The following is a 25573-nucleotide window of genomic DNA, read 5'->3' as shown; positions in this document are numbered from 1 at the left end:
CGCTCGTTCTGGTAAAACTAGCATTTGTAATGAAGATGGCACATTCGTCACGCTGTAACAGACTGAAAAGCATGAAGACTGAAAAGCGCGAATCGTCTCTCACCGAACTTTTACTAACACGAAATCAGCAAAAGCAGCCCAAAGGAGGCGCCATCTGAATGGAACTTCCCCTTTATAGTGCCGTCGTACGTGTTGTACGTTACCGCGCTTTGCGCGCCATTTTTTTTCACGATCGTGTGTATGCAAGTTAAGCTTGACAATAATCACGTCGAAAAAAACTTTGGCCCAGATTCACGTAGGACAGCGTTACATTGAGCGGGCGTAGCGTATCGTATTTACGATACGCCGCCGCAACTTAGAGAGGCAAGTGCAGTATTCACAAAGCACTTGCGTCCTAAGTTACGGCGGCGTATCGTAAATGTGCCGGCGTAAGCGCGCGTAATTCAAATGATGAAGAGGTGGGCGTGTTTTATGTAAATTAAACATGACCCCACGTAAATGACGCTTCGAATGAACGGCCCATGCGCCGTCCGTGGACGTATCCCAGTGCGCATGCGTCGGATAGAATGCCTAAGATACGTCGAACACTGCCTACGACGTGAACGTAACTTCCGCACAGCCCTATTCGCGTACGACTTACGTAAACGACGTAAAAAGATACGCTTGTTCCGACGTCCATACCTTGCATGGGCTGCTCCCCCTAGAGACCAGCTTTAACTTTACGCCAGCGTATGTCTTACGTCAGGGGTGGCCAACCAGTGGCCCGTGGAGCCCTCTGATGTGGCCCGCGACCTCCTGCTCTGAAATGGCGGGTTGGCAAGCCCAGATAGCAGGTTGCCGACCCGCCATACCACAGCATCAGTGTTGTGAATGAAGCTGGTGGTAGAGGAAGAAAGCGGCTGTGGAGTAGAGCCCCATAAGCTGATGCTTCCTCGACAGCGTCGGCTTTTGCCACAGGTGGGGTCTATTGCACAGGTGCACTACGTTGCACCTGCGTTGTGGGTAAACCGCAGCACATTAGTGTGAAAGCAGTCTTAGGCCCTTTTCACACGATCAGCCCAACCAAATGGGACCCTAGATTCACCTCTATAGAGCAACAGATGTCTGTTTACGCCCGCCTACCTCCAGTCAGAAAAACAGAAGGGAATCCGTCCCCTTTCATCTGGGTGGATCGGAGGGTCTATTGCGTAGCCGTGACCTGTCATCCACTGGTTACCGAGTTGCTTAAGTGGCTCTCGCTCTTCAAAAGGTTGGGCACCCCTGTCTTACGTAAACGGCGTAAATATATGCGACGGGCGTACGTACGTTCGTGAATCGGCGTATCTTGCTCATTTACATATTCAACGCGGAAATCAACGGAAGCACCACCTAGCGGCCAGCGTAAATAAGATACGACGGCGTAGGAGACTTACGCCGCTCGTATCTTGGCCAAATCTATGTGTAACTGATTCTATGAATCAGGTGCATAGATACGACGGCGGCCATTCGGACTTACGATGGCGTATCTCCACTCATCTCCCTCTTCACTCATTGGAGTCCAGGCACCTGGCGCCTGGCGGATCCAGACTTTATTGTCGGGATGACATGGTGCCTGGACTGATATCCGTGACGTCAGCAGAGAGCGGCGGACTTCAGCCTGCTCTCTGATGAAAACAGGTCACAGGAGTGCAAAACAAATTGCACTCCTGTGACCCATAGAAGAAGCCCAACCGAATAAACCCATGCTGGACTTCTCCTTTAATTTAATATCCCTGCTACATAATCTCAAATACAGGAACAGCTATGGCAGTATCTACCTATAAATTGAGAAACATGAACCTATGCTACTTTATGTTTTTAGGCAGTCCATGGTTGCTGTACTACTTGACAAATTAAAAAGAGAATAGTTTGAGCTCCTGCCATATCCCCACCTTTCTTGATCTCTGTTTATCACCTTTCTCCTCCCATCGGTGGCTACTGTTTGTGGATAAACAAAAAGCTCAGGACAGAAAAGAGGAAGATCTGTGTTGTAGAGACGGAGAACAAGTCACACAGAGCCCAGCAAAGGCTAAGAACTCAGACGGTGTATAAAGAGCTCCGAGGCAATGTACAACAAGTAATCCGGCCAAAAGATTTTAAACCAGGACAGTGAAATACAGGCCTGAAAACAGATCCGTTGTATAGGAAGAAACAGTAACCAGGACACCCAGGTGAGCATGGAGTCTATTACATGCTAGTACAATGCTGTAACCATCCATTATGACAATGCACTGTTTACTTGACAATACAAATCACTGGAATTATAATTTGCCCATTGCCAGTGATAAAATACACTTTGTGTGTTACGATTTTATATTTCCATACCATCACATAAAAATTAACCCTTTGCTTTCCATATAAAATATTTATGTAGTAAGAGATTTAGTATAAGGACACTGAATTGAATTTTTTTTTAGGCAGTTTGTGTAATTCTCTAAATTGATCGCTTCTGTTTAGCAAAACTGACAGATTCAGATATTAAAATGTACGTTTAACAAGGCATTGGTCTAGCTCAATGGGTTATATGGTGAAACAGTAATTTCCTTAAAGCGGGAGTTCACCCGAAAAAAAAAAATTAACATTAGATTCATGATCATTTTGTCAAGGGGAATCGGGTAGTTATTTTAAAAACGAAGCAGTACTTACCGTTTTAGAGAGCGATCTTCTCCGCCGCTTCCGGGTATGGTCTTCGGGACTGGGCGTTCCCTTTTTGATTGACAGTCTTCCGACAGGCTTCCGAGAGTCGCATACATCGCGCCACGAGTAGCCGAAAAAGAAGCCGAACGTCGGTGCGGCTCTATACGGCGTCTGCGCACCGACGTTTGGCTACTTTCGGAAAATCTTGACGCGATAGATGCGACCGTCGGAAGCCTGTCGGAAGACTGTCAATCAAATAGGAACGCCCAGTCCCGCAGCCCATACCCAGAAGCGGCGGAGAAGATGAATCTCTAAAACGGTAAGTACTGCTTAGATTTTTAAAAAACTACCCGATTCCCCTTGACAAAATGAGCATTAATCTAAGGTTAAAAATTAACATTTCCGGGTGAACCTCCACTTTAAGCTGGCCATACACTGTTAGATTTTTTTGCAGCAGTCCAAATGTAAAAAGAAAATCAAACAGCTTTTTCCATTCATGCTATACAGCCTGGATGGATGAATCTTCCGCCCGTCCCACCCCCCTGACCCCCCGCTGAGCTATTGTATTCTGACAGCCACCAGCGGCAGCTGTTTAAATACCCAAACAGCAGTTGCATCTGATTCGATTAAACCGTAGTCTGACCGACAATTTTTCACCCAGTTCCTTTGTTTTTTTAAATCGAAGAATATCAGGCAGGAGGCGCAGACATGGCTAAGAACATTTTTAACTGTATGGCCAGCTTTAGGTCTGATAGATGAAGAGGGTAATTCCCTTTGTCTCATACAAATAGAGTAAAAGTTTTTTTTCTTGGTAACACATTTTATTCAATACTTAAATCCTTTATTAGATATTATTTATCCTTTTTTTTATTATTTATCATTTATCCTTTTTTATTATTTCTATGTTCTACAGCATTTGTTGTCAATTACTATAGCACTACTTTACTAATATGGCTTTGACATAAACTTATTCATGGCTTTCTGATTGTTGTTGGGAACACTTGATTTAATTAGGGTGACACCATTTATCGTTTTTTTTCCAAAAAAGTTAACCTGGAGGGACTATGGGCCCTTTCACACGGGCGGATCCCGTGATTACCCGTTCAGTAAATATCCGCTTGCTCAGTGGGGATCGCTCTGTTGATCCCCGCTGAGACGGCATATAACAGGGGGGTCCCTGCACACTATGCAGGGACCGCCCTGTCAGATCTCCGCTCTCCTTTATGGGGGGATCGAATGAACACGGACCATCTGTCCATGTTCACCCGATCCGCTCTGCAGACAGATGGAAAAATAGAATTTTTACTCCATCTGCAGAAACGTAGCATAGCGGCGACCGATAAGATTGGGTGTCAGCCAATGTTCATCCGCTGACACCCGCTATCTCATAGGGATACATGTATGTCCGTATTTCATCCGAAAACGAATGGATGAAAAAAAGGACATACGGTCCGCATGTGTGAAAGGGGGCCTAATACAAACTGTGAAACTGTAACATCAACATCAGAAATACATATTTCCGCTGCAGGATGACCATGTTTATTTAAGTTTGGTGATAGGTACAATGGCAGGCAATTCTGTCACTAATGAGAGATAATTAATTAGCTTTAAGAATATTTAATGAGCTAAAAACAAATTCCCTAAACAAAAGCTCTAACAGAGAGGCTAAACAAGCTTATTACCTCTTAATTTTTACTCTTTAGCCCTTGTACACACAGGTGCGGATTTTGAAGTCCGTGCTACTTCAAAGCCGACTATTCAGTGCAGTTTGCTGACACTCTGTGCGACTTCATTTAACAGATGTTAGTGCAAGTCACACAGAAATAGTGCAGGAACCTTTTTCAAAGTCCCTGCGACTTAAGTTACACCAATTTGAAAAGTTCCATTTAGAGGTCGACCGATATATCTATTTTGCGTTTTTAAAGATATCGGCATCGGCCAATTATTGAGTAAATTAGGCCGATTGTCTAGGATCTGTGCTGGGTGGAATTCTTCCGCCTGCCTGCCCGCCCGCTCGTCGCCCGCTCGCTGCTATCTGCTGACTTTATATTTTTTTCCGTTTAGGAAGTCGGCAGCCAACCAGCGGGCCGGTAACAACCAATCGGCGGCCGCCGCTGCCGACATCCTCCACTGTAAAAAAAAATGTCCCCTGACGTGTTGCGCGCCCTACCTCTGCCTACAAATTCCAGAATGCAGCGCGGGCAATTCTGGGGCTTGTAGGCAGAGCGCGCAGCACGTCAGGGGACGTTTTTTTCCAGAGTGGAGGATGACGGCAGCGGCGGCCGCCGATTGGTTGTTACCGGCTTGCTCTGCATTCTGGGGATTGTAGGCAGCACAACAGGGACGAATGGAGCTTTGTGGATAGAGTGCTAATATCGCCCTTCCTTCTGTTTTAGCACTGCTCAGCGCTCAGGAGTAGGCAATACAGAAATTTGGCCACAAGAAATGAGACAATGATCAGCAGGTGCAAAAAAAAATGTAAACATCAAAACAAAGTAGCAACTATTGAAAGTCCCAAAGTCCAATATAATACTGCAGCAGCGCTATTTCCAAACAAATGTTTGAAAAACGAAACAAACTTCTATAAAATCAATATAGAAGTTTGTTTCGTTTTTCAAACGTTTGTTTGGAAATAGCGCTGCTGCAGTATTATATTGGACTTTGGGACTTTCAATAGTTGCTACTTTGTTTTACTGTCTGTTTTGACCAATGGAGCTTTCTTGTGCTAGGCTAGAAGATGGAACGGAGCCTGGAGCGCTCCGCTGGTGGGCATTGATGAGGTGGCAGTGAATGACATTGGGCTGTACTGGTGGGCACTGATGTGGTGATGCACTGGTGGGCACTGATGTGGTGATGCACTGGTGGGCACTGATGTGAGGCACTGATGTGGTGATGCACTGGTGGGCACTGATGTGAGGCACTGATGTGGTGATGCACTGGTGGGCACTGATGTGGTGATGCACTGGTGGGCACTGATGTGGTGATGCACTGGTGGGCACTGATGTGAGGCACTGATGTGGTGATGCACTGGTGGGCACTGATGTGGTGATGCACTGGTGGGCACTGATGTGGTGATGCACTGGTGGGCACTGATGTGGTAATGCACTGGTGGGCACTGATGGGATGCACTGGTGCATTGGTGGGCATTGATGAGGTGGCACTGATGGGCACTAGCGTGGAACTTCTGGACACTGATAGGCTCCACTGGTGGGTACTGATGAGGTTGCACTGGTGGGCACTAATGGATACTGATGGGCTGCACCAGTGGGCACTGACAGGCTGCAACCCACCTCTCCACCATAAACAATTATCTCCTCCCCACCTCTCCACCCTAGGTTTTTTGAGATGAAGGAAAAAAAAAAAAAAGAAAAGAAAATCGGCCTAAAATATCGGCCACACATATCGGCCATCGGCCACCCCGATTTCCAAATATCGGCATCGGCCAGAGAAAAACACATATCGGTCGACCTCTAGTTCCATCGCTGCAAAAGGGGTGCAATTCGATGTGCGACTTTGAACTGTCAAGTCGCATGATAGGTCGCACTGGTGTGAACCAGGGCTTACACCACTTAACTCGGTGCTTTTTTTTTTTATATAATGTCTCACCCTATCAACCATATTTATGCAGCAATATCAGCTGACTGCATGTGTTTACCTCTTACACAGCACATTTGCACAGCAAACTTGACACCCCTACATCCCTGTATTTTATAATACTAACTTTAAAATAGACAGTTGGTAGCCACCAGTGGCAGCCTGTGCATTGAGGGCGCACGGGCAGTGGCCCGTGCATTGAGGGCTCACAGGCGGCGCTCCCCTATTCATGCATTGCCGCCTCCCCCCTATGCATGCATCCCCAGCCCCTTTTAGGATGCCAGGCACATGAATTCCCATAGAGGTGGGGGGGGGGGGGGTTGAAGCACCTGATTAGAGCCAGAGGCTCTAATAGGAAAAAAAGGGTGGGCTCGGGGCGCAGACAATCCCACCCAGTTGTGTGACAATAGCCAATACATTTTTGCTATTTTCACACTATTGTTTCTCTCCGCCATCAGGAGACAGGCCGTGAGACCTGTTTCCTGATTGGCCAAAGCGTCAGGCAATCCAATTGGATGTATAGCGCTTTGGAGAACAGAGAGGTGACGTGGAAGGAGCTGAAACCGAAGCCGCTGCCCGCACCCGAGGAGAGCTGTATACCCTGATCTGTAATGCTGAGCTATATACCCTGATCTGTGAGGATGAGCTATATACCCTGATCTTTAATGCTGAGCTATATACCCAGATCTGTGAGGCTGAGCTGTATACCCCGATCTGTAATGCTGAGCTATATACCCCGATCTGTGAGACTGAGCTGTATATCCTGTCTTGTGATTCTGGGGCTAGATACTCTGTCCTGTGATGCTGCGCTGAATACTCCTGACAGGGGAAGGAGTGGGTGGATTTTATAAGGGGTGCAGCTTATGGGACGTAGGAGGGGTCTGGCATCCCCCCATCCTAAAACTTCACCAGCCGCCACTGGTAGCAATTATAGTGGATTTGTGTGTTTTTGCCCTGTTTGCTTTGGTTTTCTCTTAGAACATACTTACAAGTTCAGTTATCTAACTTCCAATGTGGCTAGTGTATGACTGTGAATAAGGGTGCTAGCTTCTAATGGGCAAATTTAAGTACTCTGTAAAGCACTGCAAAATGCTTTGTGGATCACTTAAATGTGACATGCACAATTAAAAAAAGAAATTAAAACCTTCTACCTTCCTATAAATGAAAATTGTTAATACACTCATCTGCATCAGAACAGCCAAATCATTGGAAGAGGCCCAGGGAGTACAGCCACACGCTTCATGCTTCTACAGTAAACCAGAAGGACAATGCAGCTGGAAAAAAGCTGTACATTACTTGACTCTTCACAAGAAAAAAATCACTTGTAGGTAGTTTGTGCCTTATGGGATTGGCCTTGCTAGTAAAAAACAATGTACTTGGGGTGACCCCCCTGGGCCTACTGCAATCCTTCTAAAATAAGTCTAAGGCTGGCTATACACTCTTAGATTTCTGTCCTTCGGCTAAATGTGGACGGATGAATCTCCTGCTGCCAGCTATTCTATTCTGCAAGCTGACACCTGCAGCTGTCAGAATACCTGTCATGGTCGAGGAGGGGTCAGGCTCAGAGACCAGTAGCTATAAGACCCCTTTCACACTGTGTCGCTTTGCAGGCGCTTTAACGCTCAAAATAGCGCCTGCAAATCGATCCGAAAACAGCCGCTGCGGTCTCTCCAGTATGAAAGACCAGAGGGCTTTCACACTGGAGCGGTGCGCTAGCAGGATGATAAAAAAAAAAGTCTTGCTAGCAGCAACTTTGGAGCAGTGAAGGAGCGGTGTGTATACCGCTCCTGCCCATTGAAGTTGAAATCTGCAGAGGCGCTTTGCGGTGGTTTTAACCATTTCTCAGTCGCTACTGGGGGGGTAGGTGCGCCCCACTAGCGGCTGAATAGCGCAGCGAAATTTACGGAAAATTGCAGCTAAAAATAGCGGCACTTTACCGCAGGGTGAAAGGGGCCTAACAGTAGAGAGGCACCCACTGACCAGCAGGATAAGTATAGAAGCAGGTCACCGTGGTGGATGACTCGGGCTCACCCGAGGTGTGGAGTCTAAGCACTAACCACCAGAGCTCCTGATGGTGGAGATTGGTTTTGCTGCATGTTAGCACCAGGTCCCAATCCTTAGGATTGGCCCACCAGCAGGTGAGCAAGCCGGGGTCCAGTAGCAGATATAGGAGGTAGGGATCAAGTAGAAGTGTAGTTTCAAGTCAAAGGTTGGTAATGAATGGTTGCAGGTTGGGATCAAGCAGAATTTTTTTTTGAGGAACAAGCCAAAGGTCGGTATTGAGTTGTAGTGAAGATACGAATGGCAGCAGGAGTGACAAGAGTGATATATTGGATAGAGAGAGCACAAACAAGAAGTGCAAAAGCATGGTTAAAAAAAGGAAGTTCATGGGAGTAGCAAAGGGATCAAAGGTTCAAGAGAAACAAGGTTCATGGCAAAATTGTTCAAGGAATTGTCCAGGCTACTTTCCTACATCACAGGTGGCTCAGCAAGACCAGACACAGCAGAGGTTGCAGGTTCAGACCCAGGGCCTGACAATACCCTGCATTTGACTGGCTGCAGTCACGTTTTGTATATGCTTTTGTAACTTTTACGCAAATTAATCAATATATGCTTATTGCGATTTTTTTTTACCAAAAATATGTAGAATACATATTGGCCTAAACTGATGAAGAAATTTGTTATTTTTAATTATTATTTAAATATTTATTATAGCAAAAAGTTAAAAATATTGTTTTTCTTTCAAAATTGTCGTTCTTTTTTTGTTTATAGCGCAAAAAATAAAAACTGCAGATGTGATCAAATACCACCAAAAGAAATCTCTATTTGTGGGGAAAAAAAGGCCAGATTTTGTTTATGTCCAGCATCCTACGACCGCGCAATTGTCAGTTAAAGTGATGCAGTGCCGTATTGCAAAAAATGGCCTGATCATTTAGGGGGTAAATCCTTTCGGGGCTTAAAGGGTCACTAAAGGTTTTTTTTTTTGCTAAATAGCTTCCTTTACCCTACTGTAGTCCTGGTTTCATGTCCTCATTGTTCGTTTTTGCTCTGATGTTGCTGTAATTCTCTGTTCTGGACACTTCCTGGTTGTCTGTTTCCTGATGACCACAGTACTGGGAGATTCTAGTTTCATTTTCCAAACCATCACTGCTCTATGGCTCTGTACATGCACAGAGGCAGGATAACATGCAAAAACGAAACTAGATGCAAAAACGAAACTAGAGGTACATTATATGATTGATTTTTATCTATTTTTAATCAATTTTAAAAGGAATCAGTTAACTATTATGTCTCTATACCCTATAAACAGTCATTTCAGCAAAAGAAAAATGTTTCCTTTAAGTGGTAAAGCAACCTTGCAGGTCAAATTAACTTTTATGAAAATATGTTCCCATTTAACTCTTTATTAACTCATCAGCTTTAATTAATTGCTTCATCCTCTTAGCTATAATTTTTCTGCTGATATTTTAGATCTCTTTTTTTTAATTATTATTTTTTCATATTCATTTGTTTGTTTTTTTATGTCGTGCTAAAAATATGTGTAAATTGCAGAAGAAACACTTTTATTTAATTTGTAAAACTCTGTACTATACTTTGTATTAAATTAAACAGCCAGTCAGCCTAAAAGTGACATACATTATTGTGTCAAAAATATTGGGACACCTGCCTTTACACGCACATGAACTGGCATCCCAGTCTTAGTCCATAGGGTTCAATATTGAGTTGGCCCCGCCCTTTGCAGCTATAACAGCTTCAACTCTTCTGGGAAGGCTGCCCACAATGTTTAGGAGTGTGTCTATAGGAATGTTTGACCATTCTTCCAGAAGCGCATTTGTGAGGACAGGCACTGATGTTGGTAGAGAAGGCCTGGCTTGCAGTCTCCACTCTAATTCATCCAAAAGGTGTTCTATCGGGTTGAGGTCAGAACTCTGTGCAGGCCAGTCAAGTTCCTCCACGCAAACTCGCTCATCCATGTCTTTATGGACCTTGCTTTGTGCACTGGTCCAAATCATTTGGTAAAGGGAGAATTATGGTGTAGGGTTGTTTTTCAGGGGTTGGGCTTCCAATGAAGGGAATTCTTAAGTTGTCAGCATACCAAGATATTTTGGACAATTTCATGTTCCCAAGTTTGTGGGAACAGTTTGGGGATGGCCCCTTCCAACATGACTGCGCACAAAGCAAGGTCCATAAAGACATGGATGAGTGAGTTTGGGCTGGAGGAACTTGGCTGGCCTGACCTCAACCCGATAGAACACCTTTGGGATGAATTAGAACAGAGAAGCAAGCCAGGCCTTTCTTGTCCACATCAGTGCCTGACCTCACAAATATGCTTCTGGAAGAATGGTCAAACACTCACATAGACACACTATTTTACCTTGTGGACAGCCTTACCAGAAGAGTTGAAGCTGTTATAGCTGCAAAGGGTCGGCCAACTCAATATTGAACCCTACGGACTAAGATAAGTTCATGTGCGTGTAAAGGCAGATGTTCCGAAACTTTTGACAATATAGTGTATTAGCTACAGGTGGAACTAATTGGGCTAAGTTATGGACACTCCCAAAGTAAGTTCTGTCTTTCATAATCCCTGATTTTGCTCCTGTCTACCTGGCAGTGTTGGGTGTTCTGGACCACCTTTGCATGTTTCAGCTCTTTCTGTTGCAATGTTTATAATAGCCCCCTTAACCCTCTTGTATTTTCTAGTATTGTAACTGTACTGTCTCTCTCTCTGCATAAACTGTTGGCGGTATATAAAACCTGTATAATAATAATTATATAAAATTGGGTTTACAAAAATCCAACAAAGAGAATGGGACAGTTACTACAAATACTGTATTTCAACTGCATAGTCTCTAAGAAATAAAGATATAAGAAACGGCTAACTTAAAGGGGTTGTAAAGGTTTGTTTTTTATTTTCTAAAGATGTTCCTTTAACCACTTCCATACCGCGCCATAGGGAAATGACGGCGGCAGGAACCCCTCGCCGATCCGGGTGGACGTCATATGACGTCCTGTGTTGCCGGCGATCTAGGGCGAGTGCGCGGCAGCGCTCGTGACCCGGCGCGGTTGCCCGGCAGGCCGCGATTGCCACCAGGTTCCCTCGATTGCCGGTAATCACGGCAGGAGTGTGAATCTGTGTGTGTAAACACACAGATCCACCTCCTGTCAGAGGTGAGGAGACCAATGTGTGTTCCCAGTACAGAGGAACACACATCGGTCTCCTCCCCTTGAGAGTCCCCTCCCCCTACAGTTAGAACACACCTTAGGGAACATATTAACCCCTTCAACGCCCCCCTAGTGGTTAACCCCTTCCCTGACAGTCACATTTACACAGTAATCAATGCATATTTATAGCATTAATCGCTGTATAAATGTGAATGGTCCCAAAAACGTGTCAAAAGTGCCCGATATGTTCGCCGCAATGTTACGGTCACAGTAAAAAATCGCCGCCAATACTAGTAAAAAAAATTATAAAATAAAAATGCCATAAATCTATCACCTATTTTGTAGATACTATAACTTTTGCGCAAACCAATCAATATAAGATTATTGCGATTGTTTTTTACCAAAAATATGTAGAAGAATACGTATCGGCCTGAACTGAGGGAAAAAAATGTTTTTTTTTTTAAAAATTGATATTTATTAAATAAAAAAGTAAAAAATATTGTGTTTTTTTTTAAATTGTCGCTCTTCTTTTGTTTATAGCGCAAAAAATAAAAACCGCAGAGATGATCAAATACCACCAAACGAAAGCTCTATTTGTGGGGGGGAAAAAACATAAAGATTTTGTTTGGGTACAGTGTTGCATAACCACACCATTGTCATTCAAAGTGCAACAGCGCTGAAAACGAAAAATTGGTCTGGGCAGGAAGGGGGTGAAAAGGCCCTGTATGGAAGGGGTTAAGCTAGTGTATTGTTGGTTCACTTACCTTTTCCTTTGATTTCCCTTTAAATGTTTTTTTTCTTTGTTTTCTTTGTCTGAATTTCTCACTTTCTGTTCCTCCTCAGTAAGCTGTTCTTACTGACTAACCCCCAGCCAGAACACGGGCAAGCTTACTGAGGAGAAACAGAACGTGAGAAATTCAGACAAAGAAAATAAACATTTAAAAGGGAAATTGAAGGAAAGGGTAAGTACACCAACAATGTACTAGCTTAACCACTTAATCCCCGGACCATATTGCTGCCCAAAGACCAGAGCACTTTTTGCGATTCGGGATTGCGCCGCTTTAACTGACAATTGCGCGGTCGTGCGACGTGGCTCCCAAACAAAATTGGCGTCCTTTTTTTCCCACAAATAGAGCTTTCTTTTGGTGGTATTTGATCACCTCTGCGGTTTTTATTTTTTACGCTATAAACAAAAATAGAGCGACAATTTTGAAAAAAAATAATATTTTTTACTTTTTGCTATAATAAATATCCCCCAAAAATATATAAAAAAACAATTTTTTTCCTCAGTTTAGGCCGATACGTATTCTTCTACATATTTTTCTAAAAAAAAATCGCAATAAGCGTTTATTGATTGGTTTGCGCAAAAGTTATAGCGTTTACAAAATAGGGGGTATTTTTATGGCATTTTTATTAATATATTTTTTTACTAGTAATGGCGGCGATCAGCGATTTTTTTTTTCTGTACTGCGACATTATGGCGGACACTTCGGACACTTTTTTGGGACCATTGGCATTTTTATAGCGATCAGTGCTATAAAAATGCATTGGATTACTATAAAAATGCCACTGGCAGTGAAGGGGTTAACACTAGGGGGCGGGGAAGGGGTTAAGTATGTTCCCTGGGTGTTATCTTACTGTGGGGGGGGTGGACTCACTAGGGGAAACCACTGATCCTCTGTTCATACATTGTATGAACAGAAGATCAGCATTTCCCCCCTGACAGGACCAGGAGCTGTGTGTTTACACACACAGCTCCCGGTCCCCGCTCTGTAACGAGCGATCGCGCGTGCCCGGCGGCGATCGAGCCCGCCGGGCACACGCACGGGAGTCGGGGGCGAGCACGCGCCCCCTAGTGGCGGCTCAAAGATATTATTGATATTGGTTACCAAATCTAGATAGCAGTGGTTTTCAATACTGTTTTATGTACCTGCTTACAACTATTTACTGTACATTCACAGGCAATCGGTCATGGCTATGACTGCTGAAGCATATCAAGAAGTGGAAATAGCCACTTGCCTTCTGAGTGGGACCTCATCGCTCGCCTCACGAATAAGTCGTGTAGCCTCAGCTGTATTCCTTTGTGTTCGGTTTGGATTCCTAATGGTTGGATATCGGACAATATGGCAGGATGAAGAGAAGAATTTCCATTGCAACACCTCAAAGCTTCTCTGTACGCCAAGCTGCTTTGATGAGTTCTCCCCATTCTCCTCGTTCAACCTTTTCGCTTTACAAATGGTGTGCCTGCTTACTCAGTCTATGTGTGTGGTCGGTTATACTCGCTCAGCCTACCAGGGAAAGGAAGGATGGCTGCATGATCAACTCCGGAGAAGGACTGTTCAAATGAAATTACACATAATCGCACTTTTAAGCAGGATACTTATTGAAGGTCTTTTCATTTTAACCTTTTATAAAGTAACAGAAGGATTTGTACAGAAGAGGACAACTCCGTGTCATACTACACTGTGCGAACCATTTGTCATTTGCACAGATATAAACGCAGCCGTTAAGAATATCTTTAACTTGTGCCACTGTGCAGCTTCTACAGCCGGTGCCATGATTTGCTTCTGGGAGTTACTAACCTGCCTACTGTCCATCCAGAACGTAAGGAGGCTCTCAGGCAGCCAGACACAAACCAACAAGCAACGCTACTAGCAATGTTAAGCTGCATTTTAGGATGCCTGTTGCAAGCAAAACCACTATTAACGTAGTGTGCATTTCTTGAAATGTAATTTCAAATCTTTTTGCTAGCAAAATACTGTCTGTTTGTTCACTGCATCTCAGGGACAGCTGTGACAACAAATTAGAGACCAAAGTCCAAACTTACTTCCCTTTTTACAACACAATAAGTAATTGTTAGATATCTGTATTGCAATGTATACAATTTCCTTTTGTACTGGTTTACTGTGTGAAAGCTAATTATTTAAGGAAGTTGTATTAAATTGTATAAAGTATCACCAAAAGTTTTATTTTATTTTTTTCGTTTTAAAGTTTTGGTTTGAATAGGGAAGGATTTGAATCCCTGGGTTTTACTGTTATTCAGGGTTTCCCTTTACCATCCGGGTGGCCAAAGTTTTACTAGAGAGGATTATTATTATTATCATTATTGAGTGAGTGAGAAACTTGTAAAGCGCAACATATGCGAACTGAATCGCCTCTGGGTATTTAGGTACTTATATAGCGCCGTCAGTTTACGCAGTGCTTTACATATACCGTATTTATTGGGGTATAGCGCGCTCCCGCGTATAGCGCGCACCCCTAAAGTTGGCCAGAAATTCCTGTGGAAAAAAGGATTTTGTACTTACAGTTTTGGTGTCTTGCGCGGCGTCCATCGGCGGCCTCGTCGGGTCCGGCTTCCGTCTGCGGCTTCGGGTGTCCTCTTCGTCGGGTCAGGCGTCCTCCTCGCTCGTTTCCCGCGCCGAGTTTGAATACTGCGCCGGCATATACCAAGCGCAGTACACTCGGGCAGGCTCGGCTACTGTCGCGCTCACGTCCTGTATGTCCAGGGCGTGAGCCCTGGAGGAGCCGAGACTGCAGACTATACACAAGTGTACTGCGCTCGGTATATGCCGGCGCAGTATTCAAACTCGGCGCGGGAAAGCGGGTATCGGCGTATATCGCGCACCCACGATTTTGCCCTGATTTTCAGGGCAAAAAAGTGTGCGGTATACGCCGATAAATACAGTACATTGTGCATTTACATCCCTACCCTCGAGGAGCTTACAATCTAAGGTCCCTAACTCACATTCAAATACTAGGGCCAATTTTAGACTGAAGCCAATTAACCTATCAGCATCAGGGAATAGCTACTACAGGAACACAGACTGCAAAAGCAAAAAAACTACAGGGGGTTTTAGCCCATTTAGGAGGAAAAAGGGGGTTCACCTACTCATACATGGCCAACTTTTAGGTATAAAAAAAAAAGTAGCACATTTAAAGAAAAAAATAAAAAAGCTGAAGCATGGATTGTAAATTTGTATTGTGCCTGGGATTCTGCAGTACATGGAGGGGGAAGATGTCGAAAAAGACCATAAATAAGAACTCACCCTTTAAATTACTTCTAAAAGCTCTGGTATGACAGCCTAAACAAGCACTGACTAAACCCTAACTAAGCCAAATACGCCTATTTTTGGGCTTTACAATCTCCCCCTCCCAGACTCCGCAGCCTAGAATAGGAGGTTTTCGGCATCAGAGGCAGTGCTGCCAATCCATAAAGGTCCAGGTGCTGATAGCCACACCCCCTGCAACATCCTTTCATTCCGCTGTAGTGCAAGCAGGCATAGCCTACATAAGAGTTGAAACTGCTCTGAATTAGGTGTTGGGGAATATATAAATAATTTTTTTAATTTTTTTTAATTTTTTTTGAAAGGACAAAATTCTGCTTTAACTGTAAACCCAACTTCATATTTCTTACCCTATTGCAATTCAACTTGACAGTAAACCTAAACCTTTCTGTTATGATAATCTATATATACCAAAATAACCTAGTTCATTCTGTGAATCCTATTATACAAAGTCTTGTGTTAAGTTTATATACAGTATATATCTTGATAAAGGGCAGGGATGCCTGCTGGATAACCTTTCAACTTAATGAACAATAAAAGGCCCTCTCTGTGTGGCAACTCTCTTTTTTGGTTTGTTCGGTTGACCTTTGGGAATTTACCGGAATGCGTACATAGAATAAAATCCTGCTTATGTTCTTACACTTGCACAAAGTCAGGGATTTTGTAGGATTTAAACCAGGTAAATGATTAACCAACTATACCAAGCCGATGCTAATGATCATCAATTTCATATGTAGATTTAAATAGTCATTGACTAAAAGAGAAACAGCTGTGTAGAAGGCTTAAAACTGGGTGAGAAATAGCCAAACTCTGCTACTCAGGTGAGGTTGTGGAAGAGTTTGATGTCACAGGTCATATACCCAGGCAAAACTGAGCACACAAGCTAGTTATACTGCATCAGCATGGTCGCAAAGATTTTAAAGCAGACTGGGGTTTCAAGATGTGCTGTTTAAGCCTTTTTTTTGAAGAAGCACAAAGAAACAGGCAACGTAGGGCCTTAGACACAGTAGTAGTCGTTCACTTCTCCAGCCAGTAGATAGGTGTACCTGGGTCTCACTGGTTTCTGCCAGTTCTGTGCTGATGGCACTGCTGAACATCTTCCAATGTTGAAGGTTAGGTTTCCTTGACCAACCACTGCATCTAAAGTCCTCAAGGTTGCCGGTTTCTTTGTACTTTTTGAAAAGAGCTTGAACAGCACATTTTGAAACCCCAGTCTGCTTTGAATACTTTGCCTGGGAGAGACCTTGCTGATGCAGTACGTTGCGTCTTGCCATGGTGTATGACCTGTGACATGAAACTGTCTTCTACAAACTCACCTTAGTAGCAGATTTTGTCTGTTCCTCACCAAGTAATAAGCCTCCTACTCGGCTGTTTCTGTTTCAGTTAATGACTGTTTCAACCTACATGAAACTGATGATCATTATTATCACCTGCTTGGTATAATTGGTTAATCATACACCTGACTCTAATCCTACAAACTTTCTGACCTTGCAGAATTATACAAAGTGTGCAAGTGTAAGAACTGGTGCTGGATCGAAGCCAAAGGATAGTCACACCAAATATTAAAGCGGCGTTCCAGCCTTTTAATGCTTATTGAAAATGTCAGCAGCTACAAAAAGTATAGCTGCTGACTTTTAATAAACACACTTACCTGTTCCACGGCCCAGCGGTGTCGCCGCACGGAGTGTCACTTCTCTCCCCGTTCCTCTCCTCGGCGCCTCCATTCACAACCTGGGCACACGGTCGTGACAGCTTTAGTCACACTGCGCTCCCAGAGTGGACAGACGATCTCCTGAAACCTTTCACGTGTCCCAGAAGATCGCCTAGAGGGAGGGGCCGCCTAGGGGAAGAGGAGGAGTCGCCAAGGCGGTCCCTAGGTGGAAGTAGGAAGTAGGACAGGAAGTCCCACTCCTAATGAAGCCCCCCCCCAGAAAAAATTACATGCCAAATGTGCCATGTAAGGGGGCGAGGAGTGGTTAAAGCAGAAGTTCCACTTTTGGGTGGAACTCCGCTTTAATTTGATATAATTTTTCTTCTGTTTGCTCACTTTACATTTTGTAAATTGATAAAAGTAGAGAAATAAAATATATAATTGCAAAACATTCCTACTTTACAGCATTTCTTCACATCCACCTTAAATTTTTGCACGATAATGTATATACAGTACACACACACACACAAAAATAAACAGTATATTTATTATACACTAGTCACTACAAACTGACACCAGATACAGAAGTGTAAGTATTTTGATAGTATACGAAAGGATGTGTACGACAAAGCTTAAACTGTTTATAGTACACAAGAAAAGCATGCCTTTCAACATACTTCAACTTCAAGCTATAAACCATATACAAGGCAGTACTTTGAAGGTCATTTCTTATTATGCTGCAGGTAACCTTATACAACCTGTATCAATGCAGATACAAGGAGATTATAAGGATACATATCTGCAATGCACAATTTACACAAGTGCCAGGAATAATATACCACCTCAATTATAACCAGCTGACACTTGGAAATGGTTCAGATACATACTGCTGATGTATTTATTCACATAACAAGTCAGGAACCACTTCACAGGGCTCCTTGGCTCAAAGCACAGCAGTAAACTAATGTAAAATGTCACAGCATTCTGGGAAATATTGAAGTCAGCCATAAGATCTACCTGGGCCCCCTTCCTCATCAGTTAAATAGATCTGTGTATAAATTACAGTAACAAAGAATCTGAACTTGTACAATTAGTACATTATAATGTACTTTAAAGTCCAGCTTCAAATTTATGCGTGAGTTATAGTGAGGGAGATCTCGCTAACCGAGACGCAAACTGATAAAGCGGTATTAAACCCAAAACAAAAAGCGTATTTATCTGCGTATACCACGCACTTTTTTGCCCTGAAAATCAGGGCAAAATCGTGGGTGCGCGATATACGCCAATACCCGCTTCCCGCGCTGAGTTTGAACCACTGCGCCGGCATATACCGAGCACAGTACATTCGGGTATAGTCGGGCAGGCTCGGCTCCTCTCGCGGTCCTGTGCGTCCTTTACGCGAGAGGTGCCGAGCCTGCCCGACTATACCCGAGTGTACTGCGCTCGGTATATGCCGGCGCAGTGGTTCAAACTCAGCGCGGGAAGCAGGGAGGACACCACAATGGCCGCAGAAGGACGCCGGACCGGACGAGGACGCGATGGACAACGGGCAAGACACCGACGAGGGGCATCCAAACTGTAAGTATTTTTTTTTTCCAGGAATTTTTCTTCAAGTTCGGGGGTGCGCGCTATACGCCGGGGCGCGTTATAGCCCCTTAAATACGGTATATTATTTTGCAGCTTAACAAGATGTGGTGGCTAAGGCTCCATCCACACCACTGCATTTTTTCATGCTTCTTGCAGAAACGCAGGACATTTTTTTTTTAACATGGGTTCCCATGGAACACGTTTATATCAATGCATTTTTTGTAAAAGGTCAGAAACTTTTTTAACATCTTCCCAACCGTCACACGCCGATATATGTCGGCAGAATGGCATGGGCAGGCAAAGGGGCGTACCTGTAGTTCCCTTGGAATTTGCCACCGACGGTGCACGCCTTGGGAGTGTTCTTGCGGGTTCCGGGAACTCGATGTTTGCCGGCGGCCCGCGATTCCGATGTGAAGAGGAAGAACGGGGAGATGCCTATATAAACAAGGAATTTCCTTGTTCTGCCTAGTGACATGTCAGGGATCTCCTTCTCCGTGTCATTGGGAGCAGTGATCTCTGTCATGTCAGTGGTAGCCCATCCCCCCACAGTTAGAATCACTCCCTAGGACATACTTAACCCCTTGATCGCCCCCTAGTATTTAACCCCTTCCCTGCCAGTGTCATTTACACAGTAAATCAGTGCATTTTTATAGCACTGATCGCTGTATAAATGACAATGGTCCAAAAATAGTGTCAAAAGTGTCCGCCATAATGTCACAGTCCTGATAAAAATATAACCGCCATTACTAGTAAAAAAAATATATAATCAAAAAGGCCATAAAAGTATCCCCTATTCTGTAGATGCTATAACTTTTGCGCAAACCAATCAATGTGCGCTTATTGCGTTTTTTTTACCAAATACGTAGAAGAATTGTCGCTCTTTTGTTTAAAGCGCAAAAAATAAAAACCGCAGAGGGGATCAAATACAACCAAAAGAAAGCTTTATTTGTGGGGGGGAGGCCATTTTTGTTTGGGTACAGCGTCGCATGACTGCGCAATTGTTAGCTAAATCGACGCAGTGTCGTATCGCAAAAAATGGCCCGGTCATTGGGCAGCCAAATCTTCCAGGGCTGAAGTGGTTAAGCACAAAACTATGCTTTTTGGTTCAATAGACTTCAATAGAGAAGATGCAGAAAAGCGTGTAGTACGTTTTTACTGCGATTTGTGTTTTTAAATCTGCCCAACAACAAATTTTCCAAAAATGCAAAAAAAACAACACGGAAAGCACAGCAAAAAGCACTGCAGAAATGCTCAAAAGCAAACTGCATAGGTGTGAATGGGGCCTAAGACATTCTCTTTTTTTTCTATTATATCTGGTGATTTAACCAAATGGTCTACTATTTTTCAACTACTTTTCACAGACACACAGATCCTGGTTCTTTCAGGGGAGAGGAGACTGATCGTGTGTTCATACAATGTATGATCACCGATCTCTCTCTTTTCCCCTAGTAAGTCCCACCCCCCTACAGTTAGAACACAGTGAGGGAACACAGTTAACCCCTTCACTACCAGTGACATTTATACAGTAATCAGTGTATTTTTATAGCACTAATCGCTATATAATTGTCAATGGTCCCAAAAATGTGTCAAAAGTGACCGCCGCAATATCACAGTCCTGATAAAAACCGCAGATCGCCGCCATTACTAGTAAAAAAAAAAAAAAAATAATAATAATAATAAAAATGCCATAAATCTATCCCCTATATTGTAGACGCTATTAACTTTTGCGCAAACAAAACAATATACGCTTATTGCGGTTTTTTTTTACCAAAAATGTAGAAGAATAAATATCGACCTTAACTGAGGAAAAAATTAGCTTTTTTATAAAAAAAAAATGGGGATATTTATTATAGCAAAAAGTACAAAATAGTGTGTTTTTTTCAAAATTGTTGCTCTTTTTTTGTTTATAGCGCAAAAAAACGGTGATCAAATACCACCAAAAGAAAGCTATATTTGTGGGGAAAAAAGGACACCAATTTTGTTTTGGTACAGCGTTGACCGACCGCGCAATTGTCAGTTAAAGCGACGCAATGCTGTATCGCATAAAATGGCCTGGTCATTGAGCAGCCAAATCTCCCCGGCTGAAGTGGTTAATAAACACACACTCAGCTGTCCCACAGTCCAATGATGTGGGCGACCTCGCTTCTTTCTTTCACCTCTCCGCAGCACTGGCATTGCAGGTGTGGGCACCCGGCTGTGACAGCTTGTGATGTTTCACAGTCGGGTGCGCACTACGCATTCGCGAGTTACGCAGCGCCTCCCCATTGGTCGGGCAATCTTCTGGGACCTGTGACATGTGCCAGAAGACTGCAAGGAGTGAGGTGGAGAGAACTTCCGCTTGGCAGTTTGAGCGGAAGTGTAAGCAGGTACCTGTCAAAACTAGTGCTTAAAGTGGAGGTTCCGCCAATTTTTTTTTTTTAAAAGCCAGCAGCTACAAATACGGCAGCTGCTGACTTTTAAAAAATGGACACTTACCTGTCCAGCGCGCCTGCGAGGCTGAGCAATCGCTTGGTCCTCGGCTGCTTCCGCCGCCATCCTCTGTGAGGGAATCAGGAAGTGAAGCCTTCACTGCCCGATTCCCTACTGCGCTTGCGCGAGGATCGTGGTGCGCCGTCACTGGTCCCCGCTCTCTCCTGGGAACAGTGTTTCCCAGAAGACAGCGGGGGGGGGGGGGGGGGGGGGGTGACGTGACAGGCTGGATTCCCTGTGGGGATCAGAACCCGAAAGTGGTGCAAATACCTGTCTCATGTATCTGCACCCCCCTCCCCCCTGAAAGGTGCCAAATGTGACACCGGAGGGGGGGAGGGATCCAAAAAGCGGAGGTTCATTTTTTGTGTGAACCTCCGCTTTAAAGCAAAACTTCCCCTTTTGGGTGGAGCTACGCTTTAAAGAATAACAAACTGCATCAGATCTCTTATAGCGCGTGCATGATCTGGGGTGGCTTGGCATCCTTCGATAACAAGTTGCCACTAGATTACGCACATCATATGTGCCAGATCTCATTTTGAGCATGTCGGCACAGTGGCACACAGCATTTGAGGTATGAGACTTTATGGTAAGGTAGGAGGGAAAAACTTAAATATATATATATATATATATATATATATATATATATATATATATATATATATATATATATATATATATATATATATATATATATAGAGTCATTATGAACCAAATAGAAATAAGTGTGAGCCGCTCAGGCTTTGAAGGAGTACTAATCTTATGTCCACCGCTATGAGTGCTGGCTGGGTTAGGAGCTTGCCCCAGGTACAAACGTCATGTAGGATAAGTGTCCTATAAGCCACACATCGAGATAGACCCGCTGTAATGTGGCAACCTCAGCCTAAACCAGACAATGCCCCCCAACATGTTTCGTCCTGCCCCTCAGAGCTTAAAGTATGTGTTACCCCAACATTTCATATTCCTGATATGTGCATGCTGTACCATGTACCTGTAGGAAAAAATCCTGTTCTCTTTGATTTGCTTCCTTTGTGTGAAATCCCTAGTGTTCCAGCCAGTTCCACTGCTGTCCTATTAAAACCGACCACACTAAGCAGGAGAACACACCGTAATCAGTTCTCTAGCTATACTGGTAACTCAGTGTACTCTCCTCCAATGATCAGACTTGTCCTGACACACCTCCACTGCACATCCTTTCACTGGGAAGATCAGTGTACTGTTGCTTCTCCTCCCCTATGCAGCTGAGAACAGAGGATATGTGATCACTTATAAAAAAAAAGGGAAAAAGGGTTCATATAATATTTTTTTTATATCTATACACAATTTTTTTGCCTTTCATTTCTATTTTAAACTGAGTGGATTGTTTCATAAAGGGATTGTTTACAATTACTTTAATCATTACCCTGCATACTTTAAAGAGTGTTGGTGTTTTATTATGAGGAGGAAAGGTCCACTTTAATAAAAAAAAAAAAAAATACCCTTTTGATCTTGATGGGATTTGACTTGCTGTCTGCGTCACCTCACTTCTTGGACTAGGGACACCTTGTGTGGTAGGGTGTCAGCAGGAAAGGAATGGAGTGGAAATCTCTCTATTGTTGACACAGATAGCAATAATCGCGACAGAAGTTCAAACTTTGCTTAGGCTGCATTCACACATGATCGTGGGTGGAATTTCTCCCTGTAATTTCGAATGGCTGCAAAATTCAGGACGCCTTTACTTCTAATGGCACCCCAATTTTGACAGGATTGACGGGTGGTAAACCGTGCTGCAATCGCGCCAAATTGTGACGCTGTTGCCCAAAATAATGTTGCCTTTGAGCAATTTTCAGAGATTGCAGTGCGATTAACCACCAGACAATCGTGGCAAAATCGCAACGGAATTGGGGTTTCATTAAAAGTAATGGCATCGCAATTGCTTCCTGTGTTTTGCAGCCATTTGAAATCACAGGGCGGAATCATGGCGATTCAGACCGCGATCAGATATGAATGCAGCCTATGAAGAATTGCTGCCACATACTTTGTGTCAATGGGAAAAATAGTGCCCAGTCATTGTGTCAATATGAGGGATTGTGCCTTGTCAATGAAAGTGGGAGGAATAGTGCATTACTGTTGGTAGCAATCAGTGAGGGGGGGGGGGGGGGGGGATCACTTCTCTGACTCATTTAACCTCTTGCCAACCATCCCACATACATTTACTGCGGGGCGGGGGGTCCTCTGCGCAAAATCACATTCCTGTACGTGCTTCTGCACTTCTGGGTCGACAGCGACCCGCTCCCATTGTGATTGGACACGATGGGAGCCAAGCAGCAGGCACCCAACGATCATTTGGGAGAGAGACAGAATGGCGATCTGCCGATGTAAACAAAGCAGATCGCTGTTCTGTTAGTAGGAACACAGAGCTCTGCCTTCCCACAGTACAATCACCTCCCCCACAGTTAGTAAACACTCCCTAGGTACACATTTAACCCTTTACCTAATATTTGCAGCAGAGTACAGTTTCATATCTGAGAGGCGCACAGTGTCATGCGGAGTCCCCCAAGGATCCCCCCTGTCACCGGTGCTTTTCAACATCTATCTCCGCCCTCTCTTTGATATTATCAGTAGCCAAAAACTACTCTATCACTCATATGCAGACGATACGCAACTGTATTTTCGCATCTGCAACAAAAAGGATCATTCCAGTTTAGAGAAATGTCTCTCTTTGATAGAAAACTGGATGTCTAAGAGTTATCTTAAACTCAACAATTCCAAAACAGAACTTCTCCTGTTTCAGGCCAGTCGCAAGAGTCAACTGGCAACAACCTGGACAACCCCGCCCATTCTGGGCCAAATCATCACCCCCAGCTCCAAAGTCAAAAGTCTTGGGGTCATTTTTGACACCTACATGACAATGGACGCACAAATAGGGTCAGTAGTCAGCAGTTCTCACCATCTGCTGCGCCTACTACGCAGACTTATCCCATTTATCCCTAAGGAAGACGTAGCAGTCGTGGTGGGAACAATTGTGAACTCCAGATTGGATTACGCAAATGCTCTTTACCTCGGACTCCCAAAGTACCAAATCTCTCGTCTGCAAGTCGTTCAGAATACGGCCGCCAGACTTGTGACTGGGAAAAAAACATGGGAATCAATCTCACCTTCACTGAGAACCCTTCACTGGTTGCCAGTAAAGGACAGAATTGCTTTTAAAGCACTCTGTCTGACACATAAGTGCATCCATGGGAAGGCTCCGCAATATCTTTGCGACAAGATAGAACCCCACAATTCCAATCGCCTTCTGCGATCTACGGGCCAAAACCTGGTCAAGGTACCCAAAGCCAGATACAAATACAAAGGAGAAAGGTTTGCATTCCAGGGTCCAAGACTATGGAACGCTTTACCAACCAGCATTCGGTTGGAGGAAAACCACCTGGCCTTCAGAAGACAGATTAAAACTCTGCTCTTTTGATGTCAAGAGACAGGAACCATCAAGCGCCCAGAAGCGATTCAGTTCGCATGTGCCGCGCTATATAAGTTTTTCATTCATTCATGTTGGCCTAAACTTATGAAGAAATTTGATTATTTTTTTTTAAATGTATTGGATGTTTTATAGCAGAACGTAAAAAAAATATATATATAAATATATATTTTTTAATTGACTGCATTTGTTTGTTTATAGCAAAAAAATCAAAACACATAGTTGATCAAATACCACCAAAAAAAGCTCTATTTGTGGGGGGAAAAAAAGGACATACATTTTTTTGGGGTACAGCGGCGCACAACCGCGCAATTGTCAGTTTAAGTAGCGCAGTGCTGTATCACAAAAATGGCATGGTCATGAAGGGGGGGGGGGGGGGGGGTTAACCTTCCAGAGCTGAAGTGGTTTATAATGCTGTTACCATTTTACAGACACCTAGGTTCTGTTCACCTCTTTCAACGCAAATCCAACCCATGGAAAACAATGCACTCCCTCTAGTGGTAATTAAAAAAACATGAATGAGCAAGTAATGCGAGTCAAAAAAAATACTTTACTGCAATGTTTTAAAGTTTGCACAGATAATACCATTTTGTTGTAGTCTTGATTCATTTTTATCCCTTTAATGATCAAGGTAATGAAAATCTTTACGACCTGACTACATTTTACAATTTTGGAAAGCAGTGGTTTATGAACTTTAAATAACTTTTTAAATGCTTTGCATAGCAAATTTATTTTACAACTTTATTTTTATTTATTTTTAAGCACAACTATTTTTAATTTAAATTTTAAGCCTTCATTTGGTAATTTGTTTTGTAAAAAAAAAAAAAAGAAGTTACCATGTATGGCTTTAGGGGCCGGTTCACACTGGTGCGACGCAGAAAACCCTGTGAATCCAGTTCAGGTTCCTGCATCACTGGCAGTTCACACTGTCCTATG

At 43.6% G+C, this 25573-nt stretch overlaps 1 protein-coding gene across 1 annotated transcript; it reads left to right on the top strand.

Annotated features, from left to right (window-relative positions):
• The first annotated feature begins 1930 nt into the window (after positions 1–1930).
• Positions 1931–14162, top strand: LOC120913495 (gap junction beta-1 protein-like). The gene is made up of 2 exons (XM_040323466.1): positions 1931–2189; positions 13374–14162. The coding sequence occupies exon 2, from the start codon at positions 13384–13386 to the stop codon at positions 14065–14067; it is 684 nt and encodes a 227-aa protein (XP_040179400.1). The 5' UTR covers positions 1931–2189; positions 13374–13383; the 3' UTR covers positions 14068–14162.
• The last annotated feature ends 11411 nt before the right edge of the window (positions 14163–25573 follow it).

Source organism: Rana temporaria, chromosome 1, assembly GCF_905171775.1.
Source record: "Rana temporaria chromosome 1, aRanTem1.1, whole genome shotgun sequence".
Taxonomy (NCBI): Eukaryota; Metazoa; Chordata; class Amphibia; order Anura; family Ranidae; genus Rana; species Rana temporaria.
Note: the sequence above shows the minus strand (reverse complement) of the source record. Positions and strands in the feature narration are given on the sequence as shown.

What these genes read in the sequence shown, in the direction of transcription:
- LOC120913495 (XM_040323466.1), top strand. Translation starts at nt 13,384, where the DNA reads ATGGCTATGACTGCTGAAGCATATCAAGAAGTGGAAATAGCCACTTGC.